Here is a 14965-nt window from a genome sequence, read left to right on the forward strand (position 1 = left end):
TCTCTCTCTCTCCCTCTCTCTCTCTCTCTCCCTACTCTCTCTCTCCCCCTCTCTCTCTCCCCCTGCTCTCTCTCTCTGCATAATATCTCTATCTCCCCCTCTCTCTCTGTCCCCCTATCTCTCTCTCCCCTACTCTCTCTCCCCCTACTCTCTCTCCCTTACGTATCTCTCTCTCCCCATCTCTCTCCCCTGCTCTCTCTCCCCTACTCTCTCTCCCCTTACTCTCTCTCCCCTACTCTCTCTCTCTCTCCCCTCTCTCTCTCTCCCCCTACTCTCTCTCTCTCCCCCTACTCTCTCTGTCCCCCTACTCTCTCTCTCTCCCCATACTCTCTCTGTCTCCCCCTACTCTCTCTCTCTCTCCCCCTACTCTCTCTCTCTCCCCCCTACTCTCTCTCTCTCCCCCCTACTCTCTCTCTCTCAGGAACGGTTGCAGAGCTACAGTCGTACCTATGATCTCTCCCGTTCTGAACGGTCCAAAGTCCAGGCCCTGGCTGTCACCATGGCGACAGACGGACAGCCACTGGAGCAAATCGGAGAGCTGCTGGGCATCGCTGTGGGCAACCTGGACCTGTCAATCAAAACCGTTCTGCAGGTGGCCGTGGAGAATGTAGTCTCTGCCCTCAGGTATAAACTCCTCCTTTTACCTCATCTCTCTCTCTCTCGCTCTTACGTTCGCTCTCTAGTCTGGTGTATATGGTCTAGTGTATATAGTCTAGTGTATATAGTCTAGTGTATATAGTCTAGTGTATATAGTCTGGTGTATAGGATAGTCTGGTGTATAGGATAGTCTAGTGTATATAGTCTAGTGTATAGGATAGTCTAGTGTATAGGATAGTCTAGTGTATAGGATAGTCTGGTGTATAGGATAGTCTAGTGTATATAGTCTAGTGTATAGGATAGTCTAGTGTATAGGATAGTCTAGTGTATAGGATAGTCTAGTGTATAGGATAGTCTGGTGTATATAGTCTAGTGTATATCGTCTAGTGTTTAGGATAGTCTGGTGTATATAGTCTGGTGTATATAGTCTAGTGTATATAGTCTAGTGTATATAGTCTGGTGTATATAGTCTGGTGTATAGGATAGTCTGGTGTATAGGATAGTCTGGTGTATATAGTCTGGTGTATATAGTCTAGTGTATATAGTCTAGTGTATATAGTCTGGTGTATATAGTCTAGTGTATATAGTCTAGTGTATATAGTCTAGTGTATAGGATAGTCTAGTGTATAGGATAGTCTGGTGTATATAGTCTGGTGTATATAGTCTAGTGTATATAGTCTAGTGTATGTAGTCTAGTGTATGTAGTCTAGTGTATGTAGTCTAGTGTATGTAGTCTAGTGTTTAGGATAGTCTGGTGTATATAGTCTGGTGTATATAGTCTAGTGTATAGGATAGTCTAGTGTATATAGTCTAGTGTATATAGTCTGGTGTATATAGTCTAGTGTATATAGTCTAGTGTATATAGTCTGGTGTATAGGATAGTCTGGTGTATATAGTCTGGTGTATATAGTCTAGTGTTTAGGATAGTCTAGTGTATATAGTCTGGTGTATATAGTCTGGTGTATATAGTCTAGTGTATATAGTCTAGTGTATGTAGTCTGGTGTATATAGTCTGGTGTATATAGTCTGGTTTATATAGTCTGGTGTATATAGTCTGGTGTATATAGTCTAGTGTATATAGTCTAGTGTATATAGTCTAGTGTATGTAGTCTAGTGTATATAGTCTGGTGTATATAGTCTAGTGTATATAGTCTGGTGTATATAGTCTGGTGTATATAGTCTAGTGTATATAGTCTAGTGTATAGGATAGTCTAGTGTATATAGTCTGGTGTATATAGTCTAGTGTATAGGATAGTCTAGTGTATAGGATAGTCTAGTGTATAGGATAGTCTAGTGTATATAGTCTAGTGTATAGGATAGTCTAGTGTATATAGTTTAGTGTATATAGTCTAGTGTATATAGTCTGGTGTATATAGTCTGGTGTATATAGTCTGGTGTATATAGTCTAGTGTATATAGTCTAGTGTATATAGTCTAGTGTATATAGTCTAGTGTATATAGTCTGGTGTATATAGTCTAGTGTATATAGTCTAGTGTATATAGTCTGGTGTATATAGTCTGGTGTATATAGTCTGGTGTATATAGTCTGGTGTATATAGTCTGGTGTATATAGTCTGGTGTATATAGTCTGGTGTATATAGTCTAGTGTATATAGTCTGGTGTATATAGTCTGGTGTATATAGTCTGGTGTATATAGTCTGGTGTATATAGTCTAGTGTATATAGTCTGGTGTATATAGTCTGGTGTGTATAGTCTAGTGTATATAGTCTGGTGTGTATAGTCTGGTGTGTATAGTCTGGTGTATATAGTCTGGTGTTTATAGTCTGGTGTATATAGTCTGGTGTGTATAGTCTGGTGTGTATAGTCTGGTGTGTATAGTCTGGTGTGTATAGTCTGGTGTGTATAGTCTGGTGTATATAGTCTGGTGTGTATAGTCTGGTGTGTATAGTCTGGTGTGTATAGTCTGGTGTATATAGTCTGGTGTGTATAGTCTGGTGTATATAGTCTGGTGTGTATAGTCTGGTGTATATAGTCTGGTGTGTATAGTCTAGTGTGTATAGTCTGGTGTATATAGTCTGGTGTATATAGTCTAGTGTATATAGTCTGGTGTATATAGTCTGGTGTTTATAGTCTGGTGTATATAGTCTGGTGTGTATAGTCTGGTGTATATAGTCTGGTGTTTATAGTCTGGTGTTTATAGTCTGGTGTGTATAGTCTGGTGTGTATAGTCTGGTGTGTATAGTCTGGTGTATATAGTCTGGTGTGTATAGTCTGGTGTGTATAGTCTGGTGTGTATAGTCTGGTGTGTATAGTCTGGTGTGTATAGTCTGGTGTATATAGTCTGGTGTGTATAGTCTGGTGTGTATAGTCTGGTGTTTATAGTCTGGTGTTTATAGTCTGGTGTTTATAGTCTGGTGTATATAGTCTGGTGTGTATAGTCTGGTGTGTATAGTCTGGTGTATATAGTCTGGTGTGTATAGTCTGGTGTGTATAGTCTAGTGTATATAGTCTGGTGTGTATAGTCTGGTGTGTATAGTCTGGTGTATATAGTCTAGTGTATATAGTCTAGTGTGTATAGTCTGGTGTGTATAGTCTGGTGTGTATAGTCTGGTGTGTATAGTCTGGTGTGTATAGTCTAGTGTATATAGTCTGGTGTATATAGTCTGGTGTGTATAGTCTGGTGTGTATAGTCTAGTGTATATAGTCTGGTGTATATAGTCTAGTGTATATAGTCTGGTGTGTATAGTCTGGTGTGTATAGTCTGGTGTATATAGTCTAGTGTATATAGTCTAGTGTATATAGTCTGGTGTGTATAGTCTGGTGTATATAGTCTGGTGTGTATAGTCTGGTGTATATAGTCTAGTGTATATAGTCTGGTGTGTATAGTCTGGTGTGTATAGTCTGGTGTGTATAGTCTGGTGTATATAGTCTAGTGTATATAGTCTAGTGTATATAGTCTAGTGTATATAGTCTGGTGTTTATAGTCTGGTGTTTATAGTCTGGTGTTTATAGTCTGGTGTTTATAGTCTGGTGTGTATAGTCTGGTGTGTATAGTCTAGTGTATATAGTCTGGTGTATATAGTCTGGTGTGTATAGTCTGTGTGTATAGTCTGGTGTATATAGTCTAGTGTATATAGTCTAGTGTATATAGTCTGGTGTGTATAGTCTGGTGTATATAGTCTGGTGTGTATAGTCTGGTGTATATAGTCTAGTGTATATAGTCTGGTGTGTATAGTCTGGTGTATATAGTCTGGTGTGTATAGTCTGGTGTGTATAGTCTAGTGTATATAGTCTGGTGTGTATAGTCTGGTGTATATAGTCTAGTGTATATAGTCTAGTGTATATAGTCTGGTGTATATAGTCTAGTGTATATAGTCTAGTGTGTATAGTCTGGTGTGTATAGTCTGGTGTGTATAGTCTGGTGTGTATAGTCTAGGGTATATAGTCTGGTGTATATAGTCTGGTGTGTATAGTCTGGTGTGTATAGTCTAGTGTATATAGTCTGGTGTATATAGTCTAGTGTATATAGTCTGGTGTGTATAGTCTGGTGTGTATAGTCTGGTGTATATAGTCTAGTGTATATAGTCTAGTGTATATAGTCTAGTGTTTATAGTCTGGTGTTTATAGTCTGGTGTTTATAGTCTGGTGTATATAGTCTAGTGTATATAGTCTGGTGTATATAGTCTAGTGTATATAGTCTGGTGTTTATAGTCTAGTGTATATAGTCTGGTGTGTATAGTCTGGTGTGTATAGTCTGGTGTTTATAGTCTGGTGTTTATAGTCTGGTGTATATAGTCTAGTGTATATAGTCTGGTGTGTATAGTCTGGTGTGTATAGTCTGGTGTATATAGTCTGGTGTATATAGTCTAGTGTATATAGTCTGGTGTGTATAGTCTGGTGTGTATAGTCTGGTGTATATAGTCTAGTGTATATAGTCTAGTGTGTATAGTCTGGTGTGTATAGTCTGGTGTGTATAGTCTGGTGTGTATAGTCTAGTGTATATAGTCTGGTGTATATAGTCTGGTGTGTATAGTCTAGTGTTTATAGTCTAGTGTATATAGTCTGGTGTATATAGTCTGGTGTTTATAGTCTGGTGTTTATAGTCTGGTGTTTATAGTCTGGTGTTTATAGTCTGGTGTGTATAGTCTGGTGTTTATAGTCTGGTGTTTATAGTCTGGTGTTTATAGTCTGGTGTTTATAGTCTGGTGTTTATAGTCTGGTGTTTATAGTCTGGTGTTTATAGTCTGGTGTATATAGTCTGGTGTATATAGTCTGGTGTGTATAGTCTGGTGTGTATAGGCTGGTGTGTATAGTCTGGTGTGTATAGTCTGGTGTGTATAGTCTGGTGTGTATAGTCTGGTGTGTATAGTCTGGTGTTTATAGTCTGGTGTTTATAGTCTGGTGTTTATAGTCTGGTGTTTATAGTCTGGTGTATAGGATAGTGGGGCGGTAGAAATGATGCGCTATCTTTGAATTTTGTGTGTGTGTGTGTGTGTGTGTGTGTGTGTGTGTGTGTGTGTGTGTGTGTGTGTGTGTGTGTGTGTGTGTGTGTGTGTGTGTGTGTGCGCGCACCTCGCAGCTTAGTGGAGTTGAGTCAGGGGAAATATTTTTTTATTTTTATGTCTTTGTAAAAAAATGTGTCGCCTCTGGTGATACACACACACACACACACACACACACACACACACACACACACACACACACACACACACACACGATCCCTCTGCAGCAAAGCTGGGACTGCAGGCCTGAAAATAACATGATACTGGAAGAGAGCTCTCTGGGAAATCCAGATAGCAGAACTAACAGCCTGTCTGTCTGTCTGTCTGTCTGTCTGTCTGTCTGTCTGTCTGTCTGTCTGTCTGTCTGTCTGTCTGTCTGTCTGTCTGTCTGTCTGTCTGTCTGTGCTGAAGCCTGTCTGTCTGTCTGTCTGTCTGTCTGTCTGTCTGTCTGTCTGTCTGTCTCTGTGTTGAACCCTGTCTGTCTGTCTGTCTGTCTCTGTGTTGAACCCTGTCTGTCTGTGTTGAACTCTGCCTGTCTGTCTGTCTGTCTGTCTGTCTGTCTGTCTGTCTGTCTGTCTGTGCTGAACCCTGTCTGTCTGTCTGTGTTGAACCCTGTCTGTCTGTCTGTTTTGAGTCCTGTCTGTCTGTCTGTCTGTGTTGAACCCTGTCTGTCTGTGTTGAACCCTGTCTGTCTCTGTCTGTCTCTGTCTGTCTCTGTCTGTCTCTGTCTGTCTCTGTCTGTCTCTGTCTCTCTGTCTGTCTCTCTGTCTGTCTGTCTGTGTTGAACCCTGTCTGTCTGTCTGTCTGCGTTGAACCCTGTCTGTCTGCGTTGAGTCCTGTCTGTCTGCGTTGAGTCCTGTCTGTCTGCGTTGAGTCCTGTCTGTCTGCGTTGAGTCCTGTCTGTCTGTGCTGAATCATGTTTGTCTGCCTGTTCTGAATCCTGTCTGTTGTTTTTGCCAGTGGAGACGAGGAGGTGGTGAATGATTACCCAGAACCCCTCATGGTGTTGGAGGGGATGGTCACTGCAGTGCACAACCATGTCCAGAGCGGGTGAGAGAGACTCAACCACACACTGCTTTAGAGATGCTTCTCTAACACACACATAACACGTGTCTGTCTGTCTGTCTGTCTGTCTGTCTGTCTGTCTGTCTGTCTGTGTCTGTGTCTGTGTCTGTGTCTCTGTGTCTCCCAGTGACTCTGTGGTCAGTTCTGATGACCTGTTGGCGTGGTTACGACCGTTCTGCAGCGATGGCTCTCGTGCGGTGCGACCACGTATCGAGGTTCTGCAGATTCTGGAGAATAACTTCAGTCTGAGGGACAGTGACGTTCATCTGCTGCTACTCTACAGGACCCAAGCTGTACTGAAGGACTTACAGGTAACACTCATTCTCGGGCTGTCCCCGACAACAACAACAACAACAGCAGTTTGGTGTATCTAGAGTCGTCTGGTCTTTTGACCAATTGACGGGTGAAATGTTTTTAAAACGTGTATTTTTCCACATACAGACACACCTTTATGCGTTATAATAAAATAAAACATTGTGCGTTGATCTTGTCTGATGCTTTAAGCACACTGTTTAATTATATAATTAAGACACACAAACAACTCAAGAGGGAGCTAGAGATCAATAAGCAATAAACCTGTTCCTGACCGTGCTCCTCCTGCTTCCCAGATTCTGCCGTTACGCTCGTGGAGTTGGCGGTCTTTCGGCTCCACCAGGGGTCGGCAACCTTTCTCGTTCCGACAATTTATCGTACCGTTTCTACCGATCTCGTGTGGAATTTATCGTACCCCGTTTCTACCGATCTCGTGTGGAATTTATCGTACCGTTTCTACCGATCTCGTGTGGAATTTATCGTACCGTTTCTACCGATCTCGTGTGGAATTTATCGTACCCGTTTCTACCGATCTCGTGTGGAATTTATCGTACCGTTTCTACCGATCTCGTGTGGAATTTATCGTACCCGTTTCTACCGATCTCGTGTGGAATTTATCGTACCGTTTCTACCGATCTCGTGTGGAATTTATCGTACCGTTTCTACCGATCTCGTGTGGAATTTATCGTACCGTTTCTACCGATCTCGTGTGGAATTTATCGTACCGTTTCTACCGATCTCGTGTGGAATTTATCGTACCCGTTTCTACCGATCTCGTGTGGAATTTATCGTACCGTTTCTACCGATCTCGTGTGGAATTTATCGTACCGTTTCTACCGATCTCGTGTGGAATTTATCGTACCGTTTCTACCGATCTCGTGTGGAATTTATCGTACCGTTTCTACCGATCTCGTGTGGAATTTATCGTACCCGTTTCTACCGATCTCGTGTGGAATTTATCGTACCGTTTCTACCGATCTCGTGTGGAATTTATCGTACCGTTTCTACCGATCTCGTGTGGAATTTATCGTACCGTTTGCGCCAGTTATGATTTTCAGATGCACTTTTTCATTTCAATTATAATAACTTCGTATCTCTAAAGCATTTGTCATGTTATTTATCTAAATCTAATTTCAATCTAAATGAAAATTATACAAATCAAAAATGTATCTAATGCAAGAGTGCCTGCCTCTGCCAAATGGACAGATTGTATGATAGCCTCCACCGCGAGTCATTGGCAGCTGAAGAACTTAGCGCGGAATGCAGAGAGAGGCCTACATACCAATGCATGTAACTGATATTGCCAACTAGGGGTAAAAATAGCCAACAAATGAAAATATTGCAGGTAGAAAATATCCTGATTTAAAAAGAATGATCCTATATATCACATTGGCTTAGCATGGCAGTTAGTTAGCATTCTGCTCTTCCTGTCTGCATCGAACTTGAAACATTGTATCAACTATCAACTGGGACCGATTCAAAGCTTGCACGAGCAAACTAGCAACATTGTTGGCAATAGGTTGGCTGAGTGAGTATAGTGTAGAGGCCTGGGCTATAGGTTGGCTGAGTGAGTGTAGTGTAGAGGCCTGGGCTATAGGTTGGCTGAGTGAGTATAGTGTAGAGGCTATAGGCCTGATGCTCTCTGCTAGAGCCAATAAGGTAGGCTATAGGCTTGATGCTCTCTGCTAGAGCCAATAAGGTAGGCTATAGGCCTGATGCTCTCTGCTAGAGCCAATAAGGTAGGCTATAGGCTTGATGCTCTCTGCTAGAGCCAATAAGGTAGGCTATAGGCCTGATGCTCTCTGCTAGAGCCAATAAGGTAGGCTATAGGCTTGATGCTCTCTGCTAGAGCCAATAAGGTAGGCTATAGGCCTGATGCTCTCTGCTAGAGCCAATAAGGTAGGCTATAGGCCTGATGCTCTCTGCTAGAGCCAATAAGGTAGGCTATAGGCTTGATGCTCTCTGCTAGAGCCAATAAGGTAGGCTATAGGCTTGATGCTCTCTGCTAGAGCCAATAAGGTAGGCTATAGGCCTGATGCTCTCTGCTAGAGCCAATAAGGTGGGCTATAGGCCTGATGCTCTCTGCTAGAGCCAATAAGGTAGGCTATAGGCCTGATGCTCTCTGCTAGAGCCAATAAGGTGGGCTATAGGCCTGATGCTCTCTGCTAGAGCCAATAAGGTGGGCTATAGGCCTGATGCTCTCTGCTAGAGCCAATAAGGTAGGCTATAGGCCTGATGCTCTCTGCTAGAGCCAATAAGAGCCAATTGTTGTTCGATCCACTAAAAGACAGATTCACGTATTTTAATCGTCTTCTCTTTACAGCAATAGCCGTTTGCTTTCCAAACTATATTTTTCTGCGATTGTATTTTGAAGTGTTCTATATGAACGGTTTTGATTGACAGGTCCAAATAGAAGGTCCAAACAGGTCCGAATAGAAAGCCGACTCTAGAATTGATTTTCGATTGGAGATGTTTGATATGAGTCTGGAAGGAGAGTTTGCAGTCTAGCCAGACACCTAGGTACTTATAGGTGTCCACATATTCAAGGTTGGAACCATCCAGGGTGGTGATGCTAGTCGGGCATGCGGGTGCAGGCAGCGAACGGTTGAAAAGCATGCATTTGGTTTTACTAGCGTTTAAGAGCAGTTGGAGGCCACGGAAGGAGTGTTGTAGTATGGCATTGAAGCTCATTTGGAGGTTAGAAGGCACAGTGTCCATTTATATAGACAGGAGTAGGGTTAATTAGGCTAAATTAATTTTTGGCAATTTAATTCAATTTACTAAAGGAAAGCTTATCTTCCCCTAGCCTTATGGACTCACTGCCGATGAGTCCATGATGTCAATCTACCGTCCCCCACAGTAGAAACGTTGACCTATTCTATTGGTCAGCTTGTGGATAAAGAAATGGCCCAGACTGACTCCGGGACAGTTGTGGGACGGTCGAGCCCAAATTTCATACGACCAGTAGGCTTAGGTTACATACAAAAGCAATGAGGCTGTGTAACCGATCAGAACGTTTAGCTTAAAATGTCGATAAACTATTATTTATTCACGTTATAAGCACAGCAATGCGCACAAGACAGTAGGCTACGAGCGAATGTGCATTTGTCTTCCGAACAATGAAAAAAAGTTGATAACCAATAGAACGTGAGTGAAAGTACTGGTTTCAATGGTATATAGAAGTCTTTATGAAATAGACTACTGGTTTCAATGGTATATAGAAGTCTTTATGAAATAGACTACTGGTTTCAATGGTATATAGACGTCTTTATAAAACAATAGACTACTGGTTTCAATGGTATATAGAAGTCTTTATTAAATAGACTACTGGTTTCAATGGTATATAGAAGTCTTTATGAAATAGACTACTGGTTTCAATGGTATATAGAAGTCTTTATAAAACAATAGACTACTGGTTTCAATGGTATATAGAAGTCTTTATTAACTAGACTACTGGTTTCAATGGTATATAGAAGTCTTTATGAAATAGACTACTGGTTTCAATGGTATATAGAAGTATTTATGAAAAAGACTACTGGTTTCAGTGGTATATAGAAGTCTTTATGAAATAGACTACTGGTTTCAATGGTATATAGACGTCTTTATAAAACAATAGACTACTGGTTTCAATGGTATATAGAAGTCTTTATTAAATAGACTACTGGTTTCAATGGTATATAGAAGTCTTTATGAAATAGACTACTGGTTTCAATGGTATATAGAAGTCTTTATAAAACAATAGACTATTGGTTTCAATGGTATATAGAAGTCTTTATGAAATATACTACTGGTTTCAATGGTATATAGAAGTCTTTATAAAACAATAGACTACTGGTTTCAATGGTATATAGAAGTCTTTATGAAATAGACTACTGGTTTCAATGGTATATAGAAGTCTTTATTAAATAGACTACTTATTTCAATGGTATATAGAAGTCTTTATGAAATAGACTACTGGTTTCAATGGTATATAGAAGTCTTTATAAAACAATAGACTATTGGTTTCAATGGTATATAGAAGTCTTTATGAAATATACTACTGGTTTCAATGGTATATAGAAGTCTTTATAAAACAATAGACTACTGGTTTCAATGGTATATAGAAGTCTTTATTAACTAGACTACTGGTTTCAATGGTATATAGAAGTCTTTATGAAATAGACTACTGGTTTCAATGGTATATAGAAGTCTTTATAAAAGAATAGACTATTGGTTTCAATGGTATATAGACGTCTTTATGAAATAGACTACTGGTTTCAATGGTATATAGAAGTCTTTATGAAATAGACTTCTGGTTTCAATGGTATATAGAAGTCTTTATTAACTAGACTACTGGTTTCAATGGTATATAGAAGTCTTTATAAAACAATAGACTACTGGTTTCAATGGTATATAGAAGTCTTTATTAACTACACTACTGGTTTCAATGGTATATAGACGTCTTTATTAACTACACTACTGGTTTCAATGGTATATAGACGTCTTTATAAAACAATAGACTACTGGTTTCAATGGTATATAGAAGTCTTTATGAAATAGACTACTGGTTTCAATGGTATATAGAAGTCTTTATGAAATAGACTACTGGTTTCAATGGTATATAGAAGTCTTTATTAAATAGACGACTGGTTTCAATGGTATATAGAAGTCTTTATAAAACAATAGACTACTGGTTTCAATGGTATATAGAAGTCTTTATTAAATAGACTACTGGTTTCAATGGTATATAGAAGTATTTATGAAATAGACTACTGGTTTCAATGGTATATTGACGTCTTTATAAAACAATAGACTACTGGTTTCAATGGTATATAGAAGTCTTTATTAACTAGACTACTGGTTTCAATGGTATATAGAAGTCTTTATAAAACAATAGACTACTGGTTTCAATGGTATATAGAAGTCTTTATTAAATAGACGACTGGTTTCAATGGTATATAGAAGTCTTTATTAACTAGACTACTGGTTCCAATGGTATATAGAAGTCTTTATAAAACAATATACTACTGGTTTCAATGGTATATAGAAGTATTTATGAAATAGACTACTGGTTTCAATGGTATATAGAAGTCTTTATTAAATAGACGACTGGTTTCAATGGTATATTGACGTCTTTATAAAACAATAGACTACTGGTTTCAATGGTATATAGAAGTCTTTATGAAATAGACTACTGGTTTCAATGGTATATAGAAGTATTTATGAAATAGACTACTGGTTTCAATGGTATATTGACGTCTTTATAAAACAATAGACTACTGGTTTCAATGGTATATAGAAGTCTTTATTAACTAGACTACTGGTTTCAATGGTATATAGAAGTCTTTATAAAACAATAGACTACTGGTTTCAATGGTATATAGAAGTCTTTATTAAATAGACGACTGGTTTCAATGGTATATAGAAGTCTTTATTAACTAGACTACTGGTTCCAATGGTATATAGAAGTCTTTATAAAACAATATACTACTGGTTTCAATGGTATATAGAAGTATTTATGAAATAGACTACTGGTTTCAATGGTATATTGACGTCTTTATAAAACAATAGACTACTGGTTTCAATGGTATATAGAAGTATTTATGAAATAGACTACTGGTTTCAATGGTATATTGACGTCTTTATAAAACAATAGACTACTGGTTTCAATGGTATATAGAAGTCTTTATTAACTAGACTACTGGTTCCAATGGTATATTGACGTCTTTATAAAACAATAGACTACTGGTTTCAATGGTATATAGAAGTCTTTATGAAATAGACTACTGGTTTCAATGGTATATTGAGGTCTTTATAAAACAATAGACTACTGGTTTCAATGGTATATAGAAGTCTTTATGAAATAGACTACTGGTTTCAATGGTATATAGAAGTCTTTATTAAATAGACTACTGGTTTCAATGCTATATAGAAGTCTTTATGAAATAGACTACTGGTTTCAATGGTATATAGAAGTCTTTATAAAACAATAGACTACTGGTTTCAATGGTATATAGAAGTCTTTATTAAATAGACGACTGGTTTCAATGGTATAGAAGTCTTTATTAAATAGACTACTGGTTTCAATGGTATATAGACGCCTTTATAAAACAATAGACTACTGGTTTCAATGGTATATAGAAGTCTTTATGAAATAGACTACTGGTTTCAATGGTATATAGAAGTCTTTCTAAAACAATAGACTACTGGTTTCAATGGTATATAGACGTCTTTATGAAATAGACTACTGGTTTCAATGGTATATAGAAGTCTTTATTAACTAGACTACTGGTTTCAATGGTATATAGAAGTCTTTATGAAATAGACTACTGGTTTCAATGGTATATAGAAGTCTTTATTAAATAGACTACTGGTTTCAATGGTATATAGACGCCTTTATAAAACAATAGACTACTGGTTTCAATGGTATATAGAAGTCTTTATGAAATAGACTACTGGTTTCAATGGTATATAGAAGTTTTTATGAAATAGACTACTGGTTTCAATGATATATAGAAGTCTTTGAAATATACTACTGGTTTCAATGGTATATTGAAGTCTTTATAAAACAATAGACTACTGGTTTCAATGGTATATAGAAGTCTTTATTAACTAGACTACTGGTTTCAATGGTATATAGACGTCTTTATAAAACAATAGACTACTGGTTTCAATGGTATATAGACGTCTTTATGAAATAGACTACTGGTTTCAATTGTATATAGAAGTCTTTATTAACTAGACTACTGGTTTCAATGGTATATAGAAGTCTTTATGAAATAGACTACTGGTTTCAATGGTATATAGACGTCTTTATTAAATAGACTACTGGTTTCAATGGTATATAGACGCCTTTATAAAACAATAGACTACTGGTTTCAATGGTATATAGAAGTCTTTATGAAATAGACTACTGGTTTCAATGGTATATAGAAGTTTTTATGAAATAGACTACTGGTTTCAATGATATATAGAAGTCTTTGAAATATACTACTGGTTTCAATGGTATATAGAAGTCTTTATAAAACAATAGACTATTGGTTTCAATGGTATATAGAAGTCTTTATGAAATATACTACTGGTTTCAATGGTATATAGAAGTCTTTATAAAACAATAGACTACTGGTTTCAATGGTATATAGAAGTCTTTATGAAATAGACTACTGGTTTCAATGGTATATAGAAGTCTTTATAAAACAATAGACTACTGGTTTCAATGGTATATAGACGTCTTTGTATTCATCTGCTTTTCTATCTTTTAACGGCCAAAAGCGAATGCAATTGAACTTATTTTATCAAATTGCTTGGTGTTCCAAGGCAAATATTGTTGCATACAAAAACAATCTCTGTCGACCAACAGCCTAGCGACCAGACGATCTCTGTCGACCAACAGCCTAGCGACCAGACGATCTCTGTCGACCAACAGCCTAGCGACCAGACGATCTCTGTCGACCAACAGCCTAGCGACCAGACGATCTCTGTCGACCAACAGCCTAGCGACCAGACGATCTCTGTCGACCAACAGCCTAGCGACCAGACGATCTCTGTCGACCAACAGCCTAGCGACCAGACGATCTCTGTCGACCAACAGCCTAGCGACCAGACGATCTCTGTCGACCAACAGCCTAGCGACCAGACGATCTCTGTCGACCAACAGCCTAGCGACCAGACGATCTCTGTCGACCAACAGCCTAGCGACCAGACGATCTCTGTCGACCAACAGCCTAGCGACCAGACGATCTCTGTCGACCAACAGCCTAGCGACCAGACGATCTCTGTCGACCAACAGCCTAGCGACCAGACGATCTCTGTCGACCAACAGCCTAGCGACCAGACGATCTCTGTCGACCAACAGCCTAGCGACCAGACGATCTCTGTCGACCAACAGCCTAGCGACCAGACGATCTCTGTCGACCAACAGCCTAGCGACCAGACGATCTCTGTCGACCAACAGCCTAGCGACCAGACGATCTCTGTCGACCAACAGCCTAGCGACCAGACGATCTCTGTCGACCAACAGCCTAGCGACCAGACGATCTCTGTCGACCAACAGCCTAGCGACCAGACGATCTCTGTCGACCAACAGCCTAGCGACCAGACGATCTCTGTCGACCAACAGCCTAGCGACCAGACGATCTCTGTCGACCAACAGCCTAGCGACCAGACGATCTCTGTCGACCAACAGCCTAGCGACCAGACGATCTCAGTCGACCAACAGCCTAGCGACCAGACAATCGATCAGTCGACTAAATGGGGTCAGCCCTGACACAAACAAACAGGCGGCATCGCCGTGGTCGCTGGTCTGTTTCTGTCTAGACGGGTTTTGCGCTGGTTTACTGATTGGGAACACTCCTGACTTTAGGCCCACTGTAAAGAGCACATACAGTCAGACCTAGATCTACAAAATGTCTTCATGCATGTTTGTGAAAACAACACTGAGTGTGAACCGCTCTCATATGAAGCACTGTAATAGACTGCTTTCCTCCTGCAGTCAGTCTGACATGGGGAGTATCTTTTCCCTGGGTGTTTTCCTCCTGCAGTCTGACATGG

At 39.4% G+C, this 14965-nt stretch overlaps 1 protein-coding gene across 2 annotated transcripts in view; it reads left to right on the forward strand.

The window, feature by feature from the left end:
* nbas (NBAS subunit of NRZ tethering complex) overlaps positions 1-14965 on the forward strand; it is a 384598-nt gene that overhangs the window by 315922 nt on the left and 53711 nt on the right. For both annotated transcript variants that reach the window (XM_052524617.1, XM_052524618.1), the window contains exons 48-50: positions 422-624; positions 6020-6109; positions 6252-6435. In XM_052524617.1, the coding sequence (XP_052380577.1) occupies positions 422-624; positions 6020-6109; positions 6252-6435 (477 nt within the window). The remainder of the gene's footprint in view (positions 1-421; positions 625-6019; positions 6110-6251; positions 6436-14965) is intronic.

This window comes from Oncorhynchus keta, chromosome 8 (assembly GCF_023373465.1).
Source record: "Oncorhynchus keta strain PuntledgeMale-10-30-2019 chromosome 8, Oket_V2, whole genome shotgun sequence".
NCBI classification, from domain to species: Eukaryota; Metazoa; Chordata; class Actinopteri; order Salmoniformes; family Salmonidae; genus Oncorhynchus; species Oncorhynchus keta.